Source organism: Vidua macroura, chromosome 3 (genome assembly GCF_024509145.1).
Source record: "Vidua macroura isolate BioBank_ID:100142 chromosome 3, ASM2450914v1, whole genome shotgun sequence".
Classification (NCBI taxonomy): Eukaryota; Metazoa; Chordata; class Aves; order Passeriformes; family Viduidae; genus Vidua; species Vidua macroura.
This window is the reverse complement of record NC_071573.1, coordinates 49,404,856-49,427,216: the sequence shown is the minus strand read 5'-3', so window position 1 is coordinate 49,427,216 and position 22,361 is coordinate 49,404,856. Positions and strand designations below refer to the sequence as shown.

General features: G+C 34.1%; 1 protein-coding gene across 2 annotated transcripts in view; it reads left to right on the top strand.

The window, feature by feature from the left end:
• The window catches only part of ADGB (androglobin), a 98,173-nt gene that overhangs the window by 36,806 nt on the left and 39,006 nt on the right, over positions 1–22,361 (top strand). For both annotated transcript variants that reach the window (XM_053973252.1, XM_053973250.1), the window contains exons 11-19: positions 1,683–1,857; positions 2,562–2,652; positions 5,312–5,450; positions 13,653–13,698; positions 15,269–15,434; positions 17,305–17,368; positions 18,970–19,072; positions 20,187–20,319; positions 21,805–21,919. In XM_053973252.1, the coding sequence (XP_053829227.1) occupies positions 1,683–1,857; positions 2,562–2,652; positions 5,312–5,450; positions 13,653–13,698; positions 15,269–15,434; positions 17,305–17,368; positions 18,970–19,072; positions 20,187–20,319; positions 21,805–21,919 (1,032 nt within the window). The remainder of the gene's footprint in view (positions 1–1,682; positions 1,858–2,561; positions 2,653–5,311; positions 5,451–13,652; positions 13,699–15,268; positions 15,435–17,304; positions 17,369–18,969; positions 19,073–20,186; positions 20,320–21,804; positions 21,920–22,361) is intronic.

Here is a 22,361-nt window from a genome sequence, read left to right as displayed (position 1 = left end):
AGCTGCCTTCTCAGGAAACTGGTAAGCTTCATAAAGAAATTTCCAGAAATGTTTTGCAGGTGTTATGCTTTAGTGCACTTAATTCTTGCACTATTTTTTTTTTAATTGTGCTGTGTATTTTATGCAATTTTGAATATTAACATGTTATCTGTGATACTGTTTTAATTTATTTTAATTTAAGGTCTCAGTCAATATTGTCTTTTTGCTAATAATAAGTAATGCTAGTCATCAAAAGGCAAGTGGAAGTGGGGACATGGGCTTATATCTTTCCTGCCACCTAACACCCTGAGTCTCAAACATGACTACAGTCTGTTGGGATATAGAGATTACTGAAAAAGAGGTATAGCAGACCAAATAGGATGAGACAGATGAATCTATATGTCTAAACTAGTATTTTCATAAAGACTTGATACAAAAATGGAAGTTGACAGAAGTTAAATATAGAAGTGTAGAGGATTTCTTATGGATAAAAACCCCACCATTTTCAAGCTGTATTAAAGGGCTGAGGAAAATGACACTGATTGAAATAATGATTAGAAAATGAATTCACTGGGATAAAAGTTGCTCCCTAAACTTGGAGAAAATTTTGGCATTGACTACAGTTGTGCCAGAATTTTCCTCCCAGATTTTTGCAGTATCCCTTTTAGCTTTACTTTCTAGTATAGATTTCCTTGGATTGTGGTGGCTTGAATTTGTCTTAGTTTGCTCAAATAAAATGAAAAAAATATCAAAAATTGAGTCATACAAGTGTGTAGTATACTCAACAGCTAAATTCTCCTCTATGACACCTAACTGGTTATCTTCAAAATCCTTTTCAATCTTGGATGTTTTAACTGGCATCTTTAATTTAAATCATTCTCCACTCTTCAAGTAACTGACAACCGCAACATTGTTCTCTACAGAGTTCATAAATACAGAACCGAAGGAACATTTTAAAATTAGTAGAAGAGATCAGAGACTTGCTGATGAGTATGTTAAAGAAATAAGTTATTGTTGATTTATTTAGCATGTGTGCTTTTAAAATTAAAAGGATGGTCTAGCTACTGGTCTTTTTTTAATCTTGTAACAGAACTTTCAGTTGAGATGTTAAGTACTAGACCATTATTATTTTAGTGGGAAGAGCACCACTCAATGTCCACATGTAAAATTGTTATTAAGTCTGTTGCTAAGGGCTTTGGTATACAGGCCAACTGAACTGTCTTTAATGTGTTTTATAAATGATCCATCAAATAAAAATCTTAGCTTTAATGATGTGTTGGTTCAAAGCAATACATTAGAGTTTTTACAAGGTATCCAAAAGACCAGTTGATTTCAGGATTCTTCCACTTCATAAATTCAGCATGAAGTAAGGACATTTTCCCGAAGAGTTTTTAAGTATGATTATTTAAAAGCAAATGTTGTGCCTATTGCTTTCTTACATATTCATTGTATGTTATGGTTATATAAATAAGTTAAAAGAAGTGATGAATCTATTATATAAAGTGAAATGCATGTAAACACCTATGTATACTTCTCGTGCTGAATATCAAATTCTAATAATGTTTTTGGATAGTCTTGCCACGTGGACTGTATATTTGTTATACAAGCTGTTAGATTCCTTTGTGTGCATACTGTTCCTGTTTGTTAGACAGACATAAGGAGAAAGATTGGACCCAGTCAGGTTATCCTTCCATGTTCCATAGGCTGATTCTTCAGAGAAGATGAGGCAATATGGGCTTTCCCATATACACAGCCATCCTGTCCTGATCACTAGAACTAGGTCCTGTCCTCTGGTAGCACCTCCTGAACCACCGCCACTTCTGCCTTGGAAGCTTTTCCGTCTGAAAAAGAAAGTTGTTGTGACATCTGAACCCCAAGGTCTGTCTACTAAAAACTGCAAAATAAATTTGTCATTACCTTGTAATTATTTCAGGACCATGCTTATCATCTGTTAGCTCAATTTTGTATTACTTCCTCTTAGCCATATTTCCTACATGCTTTGAGAAATGTCTTAATTTATGTTGAAAAAAGCACTGTAGTGGAGCAAATGAAGAGGGGATGTTATCAAACACAGAAGCTTTCTGATGCAGAACCATGGAAGCTTCTGAACACCTTTTAAAAATTTAAAGTATGTGACTAGTCCTGCTGCATCAACTCATGGTTTTAGAGTAATTTTTTTCCTAGGGTTGTCTGTACTGCATAATGGAGTTAAATATGAGATAGCTTGAGCATGAAAGTGTTACAGGCAGGCTAGCAAAGTATAGTGGGATGAGAAATAGAGGAAATTGGCAAAGGCAAAAAGTGCTGTCATAGTTGTTTTTGAGCTACCCTGGTCAACCTTACATATAAATTGGGCAAAATTTAATACTTTGCAGGCTGAAGATCAGAGTGTAAAGCATTTATTTTTTTCATGATCTGTCACCTAGAACCACCCCTGTTTTTTCTGTTCCATTCAAGTGCATGGGATAATACTTAGAAAATTATTTAAGGGTGATGAATCCCCATTGGAAATTATATCTCAACATTTATAGTATTAAATACATTTATGAATGCAAATATTTAACAAGTTGCTTTTTTCCCAGAGCCTGTGGTAGAGAAACCTGAAAGATATGTTGAGATTGCTAGCCTATTTTTTAAATACAAATTGGATATTATCAAAATTCCAACAGACATGTAAGTATATAATGTAGTTTCAGCATTAGCATTGTGAAAGTACAATGGCTTATCTTTATTTGTGTCACAGGGAAAAACTGCTCAGATCATGTCTGCAGCACATCAGGACAAAGCATTCTGTTGATGTTTTGGTGTCACATAATTAAAGAGCTATCAATGAACTGTACATTTAGTATTGATATCAGCAATACAACAGCTAAGTTTGTATACTAGATGCTTACAAAATGCTAATATACACCTAAAAACTTCTGAACACCTTCCTGCAGCTAATTCCAAGTTCTAATTGGGCACACAGATGGATACATATGCAATTATACTCACCCTCCTGTCTTTGAAGCTTACAAACACCTCCTGTTTTGGGAGTGCAGCACACACTTCCTGTTGGAGATGTGAGTCTCTGGGCTTAGCTGTTTCTCCCTACATTCTGCTTATGACTGCACTGCTGAGAAAGCTTCCCAGGGTGTGGACATGCCTACATGGGTCCTCACTTGTGACACCCAGCACAGGCAGTCACCTAGGCAGATGCACACTTCTCAGGGCTTCTGACATTGGAGGACAGACAGTGCTGTCAGGCAAAGACACATTACCATATTCTCTACCCAGTGGGCCCAAAGATGTAAAATTTTTGCTAGATTACTTCTGCCAGAAATAAGAATATTCTTTGAAGTATTTCAAATTTTTCCTCAAACTACTGGTCTTTTTTTAATTCTAACACATAACAAGGAAATAATTGACTAGTCAGTTAGTATTTTCATGGGCATCACAAGTTTGATATGGAACATGTTATGTTTATGAATAAAAGAGGTGGTTCTCCGTACATGATTGTTATTACAACAGACCCCACAGAGTGTAGATGAAGCAGCTCATGGTCAAAACACAACTTTGTATAAATGCCTTGTGTTAAAGACTGTTCAGAAGTCCTATAAACCCTTGAAAACCAAAGTCTTTATATAGGATGTCTTAGAAGTTTCAGAAATTGTTGTATACATGACTTCTAGTCAATCTTCCATGCTCAGCATAATACTTGCTTCCTGACAAGAAAAGAAAGATTACCATAAAATGTATCACAGCTGTGTTTTTTTCCACAGGACACACTGCATAATGCACTTCTGTCAGGTTTCAGCTTATGATGTGAACAGTCAGACAAGTTCTAGAATTATTAATCCTGTCTCTTTTATTCTGATTGAGCTTCTGTCACAAAGAATTGAATGTATCTTATACCCAGTGTACACCAAAAGGTTGATGTCATTTTGGAGGATATAATTTTCCTGAGACTTGAATCCAAAAATAAGTTGTGAATTGTTGGAGATCTGTGTATTTTCTTAGGGTGTGTACACCTTTTGTTGAGTACATCTCTAAATAAACTGACTAAATTACGTATGTGGCAGGTTCTACATTTTGATCATCATAATTGGATGGACTGATAATAAACCTGTTAGATTTTAAAAATTCTTTTGAACAGCAGCATTTGTCCATGGATGACATGACCTTGGAATATTCTGGGAATGTAATTGTTTTGCTGATACAGCTGCATTTTGTCAGTTAAAAGCACTTAAATTACTGCTTGTTTTCAAACAGTAGGAGTAGAAATACATTATAATGCTCTAAGCAATTAACAGGCTATCAAAGTAATGAGAGATTTAATAATGAAGATGTTGAAGTATTTGCACTTTAACAGATTTTATATTGGTTTTTCGTATTTGATTGCTTCATTATCAACTTAATGCATTTGGGGAAGGATAGTTTATTTAATATGCTAAGTTTCCATGACAATTAGCTACTTTAATCTTTGTGATTTAATTAATAGGTAGCAGCAAAAAATATATTGCAGGTATTAACATTTAATTCAAATAATATAGCTGTGTAAATGAGATAAGGGACTTAGATACACAGTTGGGACTGAAAGTTTTTAATCTCTTCCTTTTCTTCTAATAAATTATTTTGAAATGCTAAAAGGCAAGATAATTTTGACTGTTACTGCAAAAGATCATGATCTTTCATTATCTCAGTCCTTAGAAAGGGGGCTAGATAAAACATGCTTAGATTTTAATTTGTTCTTTATTACTGTAATAGCACAATTACACACTTAAGTCTAATTAATATGTGTGCAAAATTGTTGTGGTCTTGTTCTTCTAGTTCTTCATTTAACAAAGAATTACTTAAATTTCCTTCAGTTTTTACTCCTGCCTCCAATGAAGTCAGCAACAAAGTTTTCTTTTGCTAGTATCAGAATAGGCCTGCACAGGTTTCCTTGGTTATCCTGTGTTTAGGTAGCAATGGAGACCCATTTTGAGGGAAAAGATAAAAAGTATTCTGACACAAAACATTTTAATTTTTTGCCTTACATCCTTTCAAGTAGTATTTTTTTCTTGTCTAGGGGCCATAGTAATTTATTCATTTCTGACATTGTCTAGTTTTCAGATGGCTTGGGTTTTACTTTTTTGAGGGTTATTTAAGAGGTCTTTCTATCATAAGTTTGTGTGCAGTGCCAAGCCAGTAATAATAAGAAATATATGAAGATATGGATTCTATGCTGCCCAAGGAGTCTTTCAAAATAAAGGAGACACAAGTTAACTATTCTGTTAAGAATAGTTATGAAGACTGTCATTTGAAAGAAAATGTATGGATTAAAGTGTTTGCATTCTCTTTTATTATTTAGCCACTTTCCACAGTCTACCCTCAAAAAAGGATTTAATTCTATATCCCATCTCACTACTGTTACTGAAACTGATGAAAATGAAAGTGACAGTAATGGGGATATGAATCAAAATGGGAGATACACAGAAGATTATTCTCAGGTAATATTTCTATTTTTTTAACTTGACCTAGTTTTATATTACAAAGGACATTGAAAGACAAAATAAAAACTATTTAATACTGAAATATATGTTTTCAAAGACATTTTAGAAAGCTTTTTCCCTTGCTATTTAAGTAACTTCCCTACCCCTTCCATTTTATAGTTATATTGATGTGTATTGGGTGGGAAATCTTTCTTAATACCTTATCTTTATTTTTTATGATTTTTACTCACATTATAAAAGTTCTACTGCTAACACTGTCCTGGTTTTGCTGTTTAAAATCCTCTTAAGAAGATAGGCTGCTGTGTTTTAAATAAATCTTAGTTTATATTATGAGTAGTTTATTTCAACTGTAGTGCAAGATGTACCTAGGCATGTGCCTAGAAAAATGTAAACTTTATTAACACATGCCTTAAAATGGCATCCTCATTTAGGACTGAATGGAAGGATTTCTGGCTAGATCTGGAAAGAGGTAGACATTCACTGCTCAGTTGGCCTGCTCTTATATTTCAGAAGCTCTGCATTCTAAAGGAATCCTCAGCTATGATTTAGACCCCCAGGCTTCCTGCGCAGCGCTGTGAGGGAATGACATTCCTCTAAACAGGTTCACTAGATGCAGCACTGACTACAAGTTGGCTCAAACTACCCAAGCCAACGCTAGTTACTAGGTAGAAGTCTCTGCTGTAATCTTCCAAGATAGATAAGATTAATCTTACTTAAGTTTAATGAAACATTACCAGGATGACTTTGGGAAGTTGTAATTACTGATTTTTGTAATACTTTTCTTTTTTCTTGATTCTGTTTTTAAATGGGAGTGCGTATATGCTAGCAAAGTCTGCTTTTAGATAAATCCTTAACAAAATGCTCCTTCTAATAATTAAATCTTACAAGTTTAACAGAGAAAAATGATACTTTCAAAGACTTTCTGAACAATACATTTAATGAAAAAGAATTCATATAGGGAAATAATTGGCAACATAGAGAAATAAAGAAATACTCACAAAGAAACAGACAGAGCTCCACTGAAGTTATTTAATTTGCTCAACACCTACAAAAAAACTCAATGTGGCAGTGCCAGCATCTCTTCTGTTTCATTCTTACTGCAGTAAACACTACTCAGAAGACCATTTGATAGCATTTGTCTTTTGGCTTTAAATTTTTAAATGAATAGGAAGTAATTTTCTGTGTAATTTTTGGAGTGTCTATTTTTCCTCTGCACAGTACACGTATACCATTTTTATGTTTCAGATCTATATGAATACTGTGTGTTTAGATAATGTACGTGTGGATATCTTTAGTGGATTTAATGATTTTAAAATAAGGCAATTCTGCGGTGAAGAATACTTTACAATAGATTATATCTATGACTTGTGATTCTGTGATATATTTAGCTATTCTGTATTTTGTGTGCATTTTATAAACAATAGCCTAATTAGTACTTCAGTAGTACTTTACCTTTAAAAGTATTTTTAATAATGGCATCATACAAAAATCATTACAAGAAGCATCAGGGTAAAAAGGAGCTGTAAAAGTATGTCTTGGTTTGGAACAAATTTGGAAGACAACCTCTGAAATGAGGTCCCTCTAGAAAGCAAATTCAAGCAGCCCCTCCTCCCCACCAATTTAGGAAAGATTTCCTTGGAGAAAAGTGGAAAAAACTGTTTATTTAACAAGCAAAGTATTCACAAACATGAAAAAAAAGTTAATAATATTGAACAATAAAACCTCTTGCTCTTCTGAAGAGATGGCAAATTCAGAATGTCCTTTCTGTGGGCTGTAGCTCAGCTTGCTCAGTCTCTTATCACTCTTTCCTGCTCTGGAAAATGCTGCGTCCTGGGCCCCAGTGGGCCACAGTGTGAACTTTCAATATTTTTTCTAAATTTTCAGTCCAAAACAAGTTTGAACAGGTCCAAAAAAACCCCCAACAACCTACAGTCCAAAAAACATCTCTGCTTCAGCTAGCAAAAAATCTAATTAAAAGCAAAAGAAGGCTCTCTCTCACTGTCCATGCTGCAAACAACACGCACCGAAAGAATGTGAACCAGCAAGTGCAATTTCTCCAAACTGTGCACTTCTTCTCTCCCCACTTTCACTCTGGAATCAATCTTAAGAGTGCAAAACTTAACATCCAACATAAACAGAACAGACAATTAGAAGCACAAGCATCATAAAACCACCCTCAAACAAAGTAGCATCTTATAGCATATAAGAATTATTGTTTTCATTACTTCAGCTTCTAGGTGTACAAATACAGATTTGGCTAGTTGCAAATTAATGGACGTTTATATGCTGGAAGCATCAAAGGAGTGTGAAACATCCCTTAGATTTTTCTCGCCTAGTCCCAGAGTGATTTAGAAGGCTGATCTGTCACAGTAGGACATGCAGTCAAGGAGAGATAAGGGCGAGTAGGAAAAGACATGAGAGAGACACTGATAAAGCTGGAATGGTTGGAAGAAGACATGAATGTGATGTAGGCAGAGGGCAGTCTGATTCAAACATGAAATGTAAGAAGTTATGAAGAGCTAATTGACTTGTACATGAACTTTACTTTTGCCTCAATTTGATATTATTTAAACCTCAGTTGAAAAATGCTGTGCCTGTTAATAGCTAAAGTATGCAAGTAGAACTAATTTTTACAGATTGGAAAAGAAAATGGTCTTTAGTTGAAGGACAATCTTCTTTTTTTTTGCATATTAAAACTTTTCAGCAACAAAATTATATGGATACCTCTGGCAAATTCATAAAGGAAGAACTTGCTTTCTGTAGTTTTAAAACTTGATATATGTTTTTTTTAAAAAAAGTCATTTAGTGATTAAAAAAGCAAACACTGAAAGAGAAACTTTGATATCTCAAATTCACTATATTATTGCTAATTTTTAGAATTTTGTATTGCAATATACTGAATGTGAATAACTTTTTCTCCATTTTAAACTGTGGGATTACTAGTCAGGAGACATCTGCTTAAAACCTTTTATACAGATTTGGTAAATCTTTGGGATTCGGCAGTTCTATTCTTTAAGGTGACTGAAATTCAGCTGTGCCAGATGCTCCACAAGTTTAAACTGGCATATTTCAATTTGCTGTAATGTAAACTGCATGAAGTAACATTACTGAGTATCTGATTCACTATTCCCAAGGTCTGTTGTCACAGAAACAGAGACTAGTGATACATGAAAGACAAAATTCTAGGAGCTGGATGTACTGTCTTTAAAAAATATGAAGCTGAAAGACATGCCATGATCTGTCATGTCCTTAAAGTATTCATGCTAAAAAATAGAAATGCTTCATTATTGAATTTTTCAATTTTTTTTTTCTCTTTCTCATTTTACAGTCCTGGAAGCATTTGGATTTGCATTAGGGAAAAAATATTTAAAATATTTAAAAATATCTAATTTTGGCAGTTAAATTGATCTTGAATCACTGTTCTTAAGAAAATGCATTTTGTTAATTTTTTTGCTTAAAAACTCAATAACATAGGGTCAAATTCTTATATGGAGAGGTTGTCTTTAATTCTTGTTCAACAGGAAGTAATTTATAAGTGTAGGACATATTGAAATACATGTGGAAGTACTTTGTGGCCAGGAAAAAAACAAAACCGTCATCATATATAAGTTGCACAGTCTTGCAGATTTCTGCAACAGTAATTTTGTCAAACACTTCTGAGAAAAAGATGATCCTGGAGTAGGTAGATGTCTCCTTGTAGATCTGCCATTCAAAAGCCTAATTGAATATTCTCCATCGGGATGAATTTTTTGATAGATCTCCAATTCCACTGAGAATAAAGGTCCATGTGTTCTGTTTGAGGAAATGCAAAGCAAGAAAAGCACAATGTGTTTACCATCAGTATGTGCAATGGCTACTAGATATTTTAATATGCTGACCTGATTGCTGTGTTCATACATCTTAAGCAGAACACTCATCTTTCTCTTTGTGACTTCTTTAGTGTCGAGCTCCCTGGCAATGCTAATTTCTAGCACAAAAGTGGTAGAGTCTCCACTCTCTCCTAGTGACACAAATACAAAATACTTGTTCTTTAATATTCATGTTCTTTCATGTTTTTTACTTCAGTCTGTCTGTTATATATTCAATCTCAGTCTTATCTTCTCGTGTGCAACTGATACCAGTTTATTCAATTTGCATGCTTTGTTGTGTGCTCCCTTCATGCTCCCCAGAAACATTACTGGCTGTTGTATCATAACAAGCTTTTTCTTCTTTTCACTCCAATCCTTCTTGTGTTGTATTTCGTAAGTGCTGTGAGTAGGTATTGAGTCACCAGGAGAGCTAGGTAGGAAATAAAACAAATCTATTTTCCTTACAGATTTTATAATTTTGAAAATTACTTCACCCTGCATAAAATGGAAATTCCCTGCTTATTATTTTCAGGGAAAAATTACACATGACGTATGAGACACATGAATTAGAAGAGGGACTTGAGAAGAGGCATTTAGACATTTGTGGTATAGAGACACCTTGATGGGCCCACAATTATTTACTTGCACCTACATACTGGGCAGATGCAACATTAGAGACTTAATAAAAGAGGTGCCAAATTGTTAATCCAGTATTTTTAAGCTATTTCTATATCTCAGTTTGTGCACAGCTTTGCAGATATTTGTTCTTTTGTAACATTTCCTTTTTCCAAAATCCACCTGTTACCTCATCACAGCTAAAATAAGAACTGATATTCCATTTAGTGAATACAGTGAGGAATAAAAGAAAGACTGTCCAAATGACTGTAGATGCAAAATCCTTTGATGACATAACCTGTATTAAATTTCACAGTTTGATGTTGACCTGGGAGTTTAGATCTCAAGAATTATTTTGGTCATCTTTGTCATTTTGGAGAAATTAAAATGGATTTTTTTATCTTAAAAATAGGGTATCTGAAACTTTATTCCTTCACCTGCAGTTATATTCAGAGAGCTTATTTTTTAAAGAAGACTTCTGTTTTTCACAGACAAAATGGTGTATTAAGTTTTGCCATGCATCATTTGTACAACAGAAAAGGCTACTGTTTTTATAAAAATATCAGATAAATTTTAAAATGTATTATTTGGTAGATTTGAATAAAGTAAAAATATAGCTAATGTTAGGAAGCTGAAAAATATGAATGGATTCTTGAATGTAACAAGATAGCTATAAATTTATGAATTACCATTATTTTTACAAATATGCATTAGTGTTTATGAAAAACAAGAGATGATAAATTAGATTTTTAAGTTATTTATGGAATTTTATTCAGATTTGCCATTCATTGAAGGAAGTATTTCTCCCAGAATCTGTGTGCATCATTCCATGTTCACAGCTGGACCTAAGTATTTTCTAATTTATTTCTTTATAACATACTGTGGCAGCAGAGCTGACTTTTCAGGCAATGTGTGCTCATTAATGAGGAAAAATACCTTTATTTTCTATTTCTGTGCCAATATCTTAGGCACCGTACATGAGGCAATAGTATAAAAGAATGAGAACTTGACACTCCAGTTGCCTCCAAGTCAGTGAAGATTAGGTAGATGAACACATCCATTGAAAAAGCAGACAGCTTTTGACTGTGTTGTGTTTGTGCTCCAAAAACTGAGTAAATGAGCCTGTGGCAGTCTCTACACAGCTGTAGTTAGACTGGTTTCACAGCTCAGACTGCATAAAGTTACTAAGCATCCAGATTTTCCAGGGCACATTCTCCTTCTTTACTGGAAATTCTGTTGATGCAGTTTTTGAGGATTTTCTGTATCTCTCCAGGCTTTCCTGCTGCCAACTGTTAATACTGACAAAGTAGCTCTATATTAAGCTACCTCATGTTCGTACTAGAAGCGTGGATTATGTGTACTGTCCATGAGCAGTACATTGGGCAGAAAGTGCTAGATTTATTGTACAGATGTTGCAGTCTTCAAGGCTTATGCAGTAGATCTCATACTTTTTATACTTTGGACATTCCCAGGATTTCTGAGAAGAAACTCAATAAATTGCATAGCTGACATGTATCTGTTTGGTAAGTCCTGTGACTCCCACAAGAAATTTGGCAACATTGGAATCTTGAAAGTTGTAGGCTCACATGGAGAAATATGACAGCTCTGTGCATGTACTTCCAAAGTCACAGTTTAAAGGGAAGGGATAGTCCATGTGATTTTTCAGGCTCATATGCTGAGACATGACTCTCAATGTGACAAGACAAGTGATCACAGCTTGACTTGTTCTGAACAGTTAGTTGTGTGTATAGAATTCTGCAAACAGGAGCTGATATCCAATATACATGGATATTTGCAAGATTCTATAGTGTCCTTTTCAGCTCATAGAAAGCCAGGAAATTAATCTTAAAAATATCTGCAAAATGCAATATATTTCAATTACTAAAATCTTAATCCAAGTGTTAACAGTTTCAGCACTGTCTTAATTTTTCTCTTAATTGCTCTCAATTTTAGATCTGTCCCCAGGTTTGACTCATGAACATTAGGAAAAAAAAAAAAACCAAAAGCCCATAACAGACATGGAATAGAATTTCAGATTTGTGCTGTGCAAAAGTGGGACTTCCAAATTTCCATAATAAACAATATTATAGTTAAATTATGTGTATTAAATTACTTGCCACTTCCAGTTTTGGGATGGAGACTCTTAAATCTGTAGTTTATTTGCTCAGCTCTTTCATTTGTTAATTTAGAGAATATCAAACACCTGAAATTTTGCCAGAGGTGAGATTCCTGAGCCTGTTCCCATGTCCTGAGCCCATAGAAAATCTGTAAAATGCTGCAAGAAGGCTTTTACTGGAGCTAGAATTTAAAGTAGGAAGCCATAAGGTTTTCCTCTAAGGAAGCATTCACAGGTCCCTTTACATAGTGTATGCAGGGTAGTCTGTAATAGGAGGGTTGAGGCAGACCTGATTTCCAGCACAATCACCTTGTGCAAGATTTAGGTACTGTTGTGACCTGCCATCCAGGTCTAACTCAGACTGTCTAAGCTATGTCAGTCTGCCCCTCAAAATATATTTCCTGGTTGTACTGAAAAAGCATAAAAGCTCCAAGTCAGCAAGCTCCCACAGCTCCTCTTCGAAATGCAGAACAGAAAATAAGTGTGTGTGTCCAGCTGCTGGCCAGGTCAATGCTACCAGCTTCAGCATCAGCACCTTTAACACACATAAAAATATGTAAGGGTATACATGAGGAGTTTGAGTGGGGAGAAGGGTGACAAATCTAGGTAAAGGGAGACCTGGGATGAAAGGAAGCTTGCAAATTTGTTTGTAATAGCTTTTTTAGGCTTTAATATTTGTCTTTGCAAAGGCAAAGCTAGTCCAGCTAAGCCGTTAATTGTACCACATTCAAGTAGGAAGTAAACCGGAAACTGTGCAATCTCTCCTGCCCAGCCTCACAAAATAAAAAGAAAAGAGATGGAAGTGACTCTTTCAGTGTATGTCATATTGCAGACAAGAGGGCAGTCGAGAAGGAAGGGTGACTAGGCACACATTTTTAAATCAAAGATTTTAATCTCTCAAAAACAAGGACCCTGTCTTTGTAAATTTAATGAGTGGACTTTCTGAAAGGCTGGCTAATTTCATTTGAACTTCGTGTCAGCAGCTATATTGCATTCATATTAGTTCAGCAATTCTAGCTTGGAGCTGGGTTTGACCAGGATAAAGTTGTTTGCCAAAAAACAACTTTAAAAAAAAAAGAGGCTACTTTTTATTTATACAGTGATAGAAAACAAAAGATGCTATTATAATCAAGGATGCTGTTGCTAATGACAGTTGTGTACTGTCACTTGCACAGGAAGAAATGCTTGTTGGAAAAGGAGTCCTCTATAAATTTTTCAAGAATGGAAACAGAAAAAAATGGAATTGGTTGTAGAATATGAATATTAGTTCTTAGAATAAAACTTACTTTATTGTCAAAAAACAGTAATACCAAAGAACACTGTTTTAATAGTGAAGTGTTAGGTATATGAAACAGCTTTTATCTCACATTGCAGATGACATGTACTGCTGCAGAGAAATATCAGTCTGCCTGTTGCTGATATGTATGTAGGTATTATGATGAAATTTGCTACTTTGATTTTTCATTTAAAAACCCAGCCCAAACCAATGATGATAACTTACCAGCTTGTTTCACTGTCTCTGGAAGGACTGCCCCAAAATAAAGTATTTTCTCTAACAAAATAATGCAAGATTATAATCACTAACATTACTTTTTCTTGTTTTGTTTTTTTACTGCATAGGAAACCATTCCCTTGTTGCAACAAAATGCAGAGGTACCCAGTAAAGGTAAGTGTGTGTAAAGTTTATAGTCAGAGTTTTACCATTCCCATGTTTTTGGCGTCAGTGTTAATCCTCATGTACATACATCAGCAGTCTTATTTATTTATGGGTTTTGGTTTTACAGGAAAAGGTTTCAAAGAACTGGTATAACATGTATAGTTATGTAGAGTAAAATCTTCAGATTGGTGCTCAAAAAAATGCAAACACGCTCATAAGTTACTCTCTAGGAAAATACAGTGGATTTTGTCCAAAGAGCTCTTTTCAATAACTGTGAATTTTAGTATTTTCTTTTTTTTTTCCCTGAAAAATGGCAAAAAAAAAAAACAACAAAAAAACAGCTTTCATTTTAATGTGTGTTCCTTTGAAATGTGTTTTACATCACTATTTTAAGAGTATTCAAAATTTTTTTAAAACAAATACCATGTTTTTTAAATTACTTCGAATTTTTGAAGGATTTGGTCAGAAAAACAAGAGGCTCTTAAAAATAAGAGCACTGTGGTTGTTTTACTGGAAACCTAACACCTATGCTAACTTAAATTGAAGAGAAAGTGTAGATTTTCTAGCTTTCAGGTAGTTTTTCTATAGCTGAAACAAAGGAAAAAGCCTTTGGTGCCTTTCCTTGCATTTCTTTCAGTTCTTTAATAGATGCAAACTGGTTTAGAGCCACACATTAGCTCTGTGTGTACTGGTGATAATGAATTACAAAACACGTTTAAATATAAATTATGTATGTTTCTAATAGCTTTCTCATTTGTTATACCTTATATTTGAATATAACCTCGCCTTTTTTCCTCGACAAGCATTCTGAATTAATAGCTGTTCAGTTCTTCTATTTTCAGTTGTTGAGCTATTTTATTCTTTTTGGGCCAGGTCAAACATTTTCAGTAACTATTTATATGAATCTCAGAGAATAAATGCAGAAAAAGGTACATTGCAACACAAAAAGTTACTGAGTGATTGCAAAATCTGTCTACATATGTCCATGTTTATATTTTGGTATGAATCTGACCTTAATTCTGATCTTCCTTCAAGAAAATTCATGTCATTTAGTTCAAATCTGTTTCTGTTTAGAAGTAGTTAGACTGATTTGTGTAAGTAGCATCATAGGGGTACTAAGTACCAGAGGCGAGGATAGGCCTTTGTGTCCTCCAAATTTCTCTGTATTTTTTTCTGTGGGTTGTGAAGTACTGCCTCATTAGCCTTTCACTGAATGGAGCTTTGGACAAGGGTATGTATTTTTCTTTATATAGCTGAATTTAGGTTTGCAGAAATCATATGTATATATACCTAACAAGCTGATATTGAAGATTCTAGGGCACAGTTCAATATGTGGCAGTTTATTGAGGCAGACTACTTAAGCAGCTGCAGATGCAAACCCTCAATTTCCATATAGAGTTGCTTCAGTCACCATTTGAGCTCTTTAGGTTAGTGTGATAGCTTTTTGTTTTAAACTGTATGCATAATAACTGATGTATGGAAAATTTTCTTGTAATTTTAGGATAATTTTTAAGAATGATGCTACTTTAAGTTGCATATTGTTACTGTATTGGCTCTGTATGTCTGTTTGTCTTTGCAGAAGAACATGACAATATCAGTTCAGATACAAAACAAATGTCAGAAAGAGCTGATATAGATATGAGGAGCCAGACAGGGACTAAATCAAAGGATGAAACAGCATCAGAAAAGATTTCAGTTTCCAGGGAAACCTGGATTACCTTTGAAGACTTCTGCATTTGTTTCCAGTAAGGAATAGAGGGTTTGGGTTTTATTCCATGCAATATACTGTATAACAACAGTAAAATTCAAAACATGGCTTTATAAAAATTGTATCTTCTTAACAGGACTTCTTTGTCTAGCTATCCTGCCTTTCAGGGTGGCTTCAAGGCTACTCTTCAGACCAGACGTACTGTCCCTGTTGACAGTGGCTGCAGCCCTGCTCTGTGCCTTGGGTCTGTCCTCCAGAATGCGGTGGAGAACACAACAACCAGCTCCATAAAGCAACTGTCAGACTAGAGCTGGGGTGGAAGATTGTAGTGTTGTGGCCATTGACCAATGAGGCACTGGGCAGGCACAGTCTGCATCAAGACAACATAATTCTAAAGAAGAAAAAAAGTTGTTGAAATCTGTTGCCATCAGCATAGCTTTGCTTGATCAACTAGATGTTTTGTCTCGCTCCCTTTTCAATATCATTCCAAGGCATTTATGACTCTGAAAATATTAAAAAACTCTAGTGTACTTGTAGCATCATATCTTCAGCTCCTGTCTTTCAGATTTAAGGAGCCTGGTACAATACATATCCTTTAGAGAATCTAAGATTCCTGAGGGAAGTAATTTTATCAGAGAAAATTCACCCAGTTCTTTTCTTGTTTGAATGTGTAACTGAGATTTCTTTGTGAAGCTTCTATTTTCATAAATTAGTGTTTAAAATCCAGTCACTCCCTAAAGGAGAATGTATAACTTTCATACCAGCCAGCAGTACAGGAACTTCAGGAATAAAAAGTCATAGATCACTTTAGGCCTTGTTAAGATTTCCATGCTACTTTTAGGTAGTCCTATGTTCAGGAAGATAGGACATTCAGAAAAAAAAAGCATCACAAGCAATTTAATTTCCTTTAAAAGTCTTGCTCACATACAGAGAATGTGAAATATGAAGTTTCTACCTTATTAGCCAAATGTTAAAGTACTATTGACCTTTTGTAGACCAATATTAATATTAATTAAGGCAAAAAGCATTTGTCAGTTTCTTATCTCTAAATGAGTGAGAGTTTATTTTCACAGTCAACTGGTAAAGTAGCTGTTAACAGTGCATCTTCATTGACCTTTGAAGAATTTATCCCTCAGAAGAAATTAGGCACCTAAGATTTTCATTTTATCTGTCTGTTCAATTGAAAGCTTTTCCTTCTCTGTATCTGCCTCTCAGATACATTGAAAATAAGAAGCATGTTCGTAGTTCATATCAACTTTGAGAAATGAGGAGTATTTTAGTCATTGTAGGAATTGCTATGTCAGCAGTAGATCAGGATCCTAGTGGAGTTTCTGAGTAATCTCAACATTGGTTCAGATCTGATTCCACCCTCAATTAAAGCTAAAGCCATTTATGTTTCCCTTGGTGAAATCAAAATCAGAAAAAATTGTTGTCAGGAACTATATAGCTTTCTGAAGGTCTACAAACAGCGGAGAACTGAAAAAAAATTAATAAAATATATGAAACAGTCCATCTTTAAGTTATACTTTGTATAAAACTTAATCATAGTGATTTTTATGTGGGTATGGATGTTTTAGAGTAATATTAGCATGTTACCCATTACAGGTTGAAACTAAACAAATTAGTGCAGCAAATATATGAATTCATTTCAGCTGTTTTCTTTGGAGATTAATTTTATTTGCCTGCTTTATGACTAAAAGTGTTGAACCGTTTTTGAGAAATAGCTGTGAGTCTAACTTGTGAAAGTAAAATTAATGTCTTCTGCTATAAAATAGGCATTTATCTAAACTATGTAATTTCTACTGATTGTTTTCTTACATATATATCATATATTTCAATATATATCTTATATTTCATATATATCTTATATTTATATATCTTATATTTCAATTTTATATCCTTCTTAGGAAGCTGTATGTTTTCCACAAGCCACATACATATGCTTATAATTATCAGAAGACAAGTTTTATGGTAAATTATTTTATTGTGCTTTTTTTTCCTCAAAGTCATATATAATTAGATAATACATATATCCTAAAGGATATTGATAGAGCATATAGAACTGCTATTACTGAAAAATAATAATGCAGAAAGATTATTGTAGTCAATACAAATGTATGTTTGCAAGCAAATATTCAGCATTATATATGTGTGTTTAAGAAAAGGAAAAATGCTGTGGAATGCTGCTGCACAATAACAAAAAAATGGCTTATGTAAAGAAAAATAATAGAGACTCAGATCTCCAACCACTCTTTATTTTGATTTAAAATGACCTTTTAACAATTTGGTGTCTAAATTGAATTTAATGATGATTCAGCTACAGAATCTGCTGTTCAATTCTCCTTCATCTTCCCCTGTTACCTAAAACCCAAATTGTGAATCTGTTTAGCATAACACTCCATTTTCTCTGTAAATGCTAAGTCCTTTTGCTATTTACAGCATCCTGTTGCGGGGATTTAGAAATACTCTTTAGTAACATTTGAATAATGGAATTTCTCTAAACCTGCCATTAGTTCATATTATCAGGGGGTTATTCAACATGCTTGAATATCCTGTCCCAACTCTTATTTTATAGTGTATCTGAAGCGTAATTGTAGAGTAACGAAATGTAAACTCCAGGCGTGAAGTTCATGTAAAATCCTGTACTGAGAAGGTTAACTAGATGGATTAATGCTCCATAATTGCAGTACGCCTGCAATTTCCCGCCTCTCTGTAATCACATCACAAGAAATGTTCCTAATGACTGCACGATATACTTTCATAAGCCATAATCAGCATTAAGACTGTGTAAGCCTGTGTGCTCTTGTGCCAAAAAAAAAAACCCTAACCCTTTGCTGTAAAACTGTTTTAATTTCTAACATTGAAAGAGATTATATGTTTACAGTATTAGGTAAGTTCTGTATCATGCTTATAAAAGAACATTTTCATATTATGATAGGAAGATAAATATACCGAAAAAATGGATTTATATAACTCTGGAATATCCAGGAAGACTAATTGTTCTGAAGAAAGAAGCTCATTCACCATTAGATTTTGAAGAATTACTAGGAAAAATAGAATCATTCCATAGTTTCTAATATTGGCATAGGAATAATGTATTAAGAGAGAAAGATGTTGTCCTCATAGAGATTTGTAGGAGAAAAACCCCTTTATAAGGGAGGATCACTCATATCTACAAATTCAAAGAGTACTTATTTCTTTCAAGCTTTCTGTAATTAATTAGAATCAGAAAGTTGCAGCAAAACCCAAAATTATTAGTCTTCTGTTAATTGTTGTTTGACAAGTAAAAGTACTGCATTTAGGTGCATATGATCAGTATAAAAGTAGATATATTCTCATGCAAAAAAAGTTCTGTTTCCTTTTATCTCTTAACTGAACACTTATACATGCAGTGTGAGGCTCTGGGCTTAAATGACATGTCTGAAATTTGGAAGAAATAGTGACAATTAATTGCTTGCTTCCCATACCATAGCTAAGGTCACCATATCCAAAATCTTAGTCCTACATTGTATAAGGCCAGTTGGACCACATTCAATGCAAATGAATGAACAAACATCCATTTTTCTGTACAGTCTTCTGATGAGGAAGTCTTCTATTATTTACTTGTGGACAGTCCGACGCCCATTGAAATCCTGGTTAGCTTTTCTGCATTAGTACGCTGGTATGTTACTGAAGGTAAGGCAAACACAAAAAGTACATGTCAGTGTTGTGTTTTCCCATTCTTGTATATGTTTGTGCTGTTGTGTTTGTGTACTTGAGCATAGTTTGAGAGTTTAGCAGTACTTTGAAATAGCCCAATTGGTTTTAAGAAATACACTGATATTCAAGCAATACTTCATTATTTCATATTGATGATGAACATTTTAATGAAAGAATCCCTCCCTTTTCTGTTTATTATAATTGCTGGAAACTTTTCATCTGTATATTTCTGGAATGGATTTCCTTGTCTTTTCCTTGTTTCCTTTCTACAAATTCCAGTCTTGCAAGCTACTTCATGCCTTAGCTGATCATAATGCAGCAAAAACAAGCAATACAACAAAAGTAAATTTCTGAAATTATTTTTAAACTGGTACACAATAACCTCTTAAGTACCTTTAAGTTGTCTTTTTCAAAGATGTCAAATCATTCAACTTGAATGATTTAAATATTATTCCCTTGTATTTCATTAAAAACATAGAATGGAATTCAGGACAGTTATGGTATTTTATGGTAGTTGGCTTACGTTAATCAGATATTTAAACACTTGACATGGATGCAATTTAATGCATCCAGAGTAGAATAGAGAGAAACAAAAGAATGCTTTAAAAAACCAAACTGACCGTTCTGTTAAAGTAATTAAACTGTAAGCTATAAATAAGCTATAAATGTAAATAAATGTAAGTTTAATGGCTATTTACTTAATTTGCATGTGGACAGAAAGGATTTGTTTGGAGTTTTGCAGCAGCCTTAAGTGACTTTGGAGATGTCTGATGTGATACATTAAGTTTTTAATAAATACCTACTTCATTTCTTTAACACTGTCTACCCTCTGTTCTAGGTAGTCTCTCAAGGCATCAGATGTATACACCTCTGTAACACATTTTATAACCATTATTTTCTAGCAAATAGTACAAATAAGCCATGCTTTGTACCACCAATGCATTTTAAGTTACTGGTTTTTTCTGTGTTAGCAAAACCTAAATGAATATTTTAATGACTGTGAAGTAGCTACAAATTCTGCATATGTCTGAATGTTATTCACCCTCCCCATATTATGTGGGTTTTGTTTTGTTTTGTTTCCTTAACCTAGGTACTAAAGAAGAATGTCCAACAGGTGTGCTGAGGGTTGAATATTTCTCTTGGAAAACTGTGACTCCTGGAGAACTTGTGTTAAAGATGCATACATCTGCAACCAAAGCTACTGTGGTAAATCTTCCTGTTGGGTATGTATGAGGCTTCATTTCTGTCCTGACTCCTTAGTTAAGGCTTGAAATGATTGCTTACACAGTAACCCAGTAAAAGTTTATTTCCTAAAACATAAGGTTTGGGAGTATCAGACTGGTTGATAGCTAGGATTTGTTAAGACTGCCAAATTACTGTGAATTTACCAACAAACGCGTTTATAATGATTCTGAGTTCTTTACCCTTACTTAGGGGCATTTAACAAGAAAAATCACACTGACTTGCTAAAAAATAGATTTAAATTCCTACCAATTCCTACTTAAAAGTGTTTCTAACTAGAATGATTTGAAATGTTCTCTGGAGTAGCAAGAAAAATGTAAGAATTAGCATTTTTAGTGCAATTGTAAAAGTATGATGATACCATAGGTGGTATCAATGCCTTTCTTGAAAAAGGATTTAAGAAATATGACAGGAGAAATTCTAACATTATCCAGAAGTCTTGCATATCTTACTTCCCATTCATGTATTACTTAATATGATTTTTTTTCTCTTTGTATGTAACTATAAATATTCAGTGTGGGGCATTGGCTGATTATTTAAAAAAGGAAAGAGATAAAAAACAAGAGGCCTTGATATGTTATTTTCTGAAAACCTTTCTAGGGAAACCAGGAAAACGGCATCTTCATGTCCTGTCGTAAGCATAATATTCCTGCCTAATTAACTGAGGCCTTCTACTTTCCCAAAAAGAGAAAATCATCAGTTAAAATTCAAAGAGATTTAGCAAAATGTACTTTTAAAAAATTAAGTAATAAGATAAATAAATAGACATAGAAAGAAAATACCACAGCACTAGCATGCTGAAATTAAATCAAAGCTCTTTAATCTTGCTCTTTATTTGTTTTGATTCAGAATAAAACTGGAATAGTTATTATTATGTTTATAGACTACATTCACATCTAGTTCTGGATTCACAGGTATTTTCTCACTGTAGTTCCTAAAATCTGTATCTCTCTGTACTGTAGGGGGGGCAAAATCTTTTTGCACCAGTAAATTTCAAAGCTAAAAGAGATAGCTCAAATTTATAAACTTCCCACCTTTGATTCTCTTTACTCCAGTCAGAGACAAGAGGCTTTCAGTCAGATTTAATTTACAAAAGGTGTGGGAGACAAATGGGCTTATTGACCACTTCCCCATTTCATTCCAAGTGAGAAGTCACTTGGTAAGAATGGAAGGAATTCTCTTCTCACTGTCTATTAGTGGCTAAGGAGCATTTAAATTTCAGTTGAAAGAAGATGTAATTAAAAACTGCCAGTGTGTCTGGCGGGCATGAACTCTCCTTTCTTACTCTCGCTGCTAGATCTCTAGTTAACACGTTGAAGCTGTGGCCTGGATAAGCTTCCTCACCTAAATACAATTCTGACAATGATATTACTAAATGTGTGAAAGGAAAAGCTTAAGAACTGTTGCAATTTTAAAAAAAAAAAAAAAAAAAAGAAAAGTTTTTTGGGTTTTTTTCTTGATTTTAGGCGACACATCCTGCTCTTCACAGTAACTTGTCCCATAGGGCACCACATTCAGCTGTGTACCATGGTGCCATGTGTCTTTGGAGAAGAGGAAGCTGTGATGCCAGCTCTTCAGAAGGTGTGCATAATGACTAATCAAACATTGTGATAACAGTTTTTCTGACTACTAATTAAAGTAGTATTGGATTTCCATTTAGAGTTATTATATTCAATGGTATAGTATAAATTTAATATGAAACTGGTAGGGGCATAAAAGATATGTGTTTTGCAGCACAACAGGTATTGGATACATATTGCAAAAATTATCTTACATAAATATGTAAGTTAAAATTGGGTAGTATTGTGATTTACATAGAAGTGCAGCATAAAATGTGGAAAATGCTCTTGTTGAAATACATATGCCAGGGTAGGGTATAACTCACTCTTTGAGGCATGTCATAAAATACAAGTATAAATATTAACTAATATTAAAAAATACCTGCCTATTTAAATAAAACCTTACATCAGTCCCATGAGATTGCATATTACTCACCAGGTCCGAGAGCAGCTTTTATTTCTAA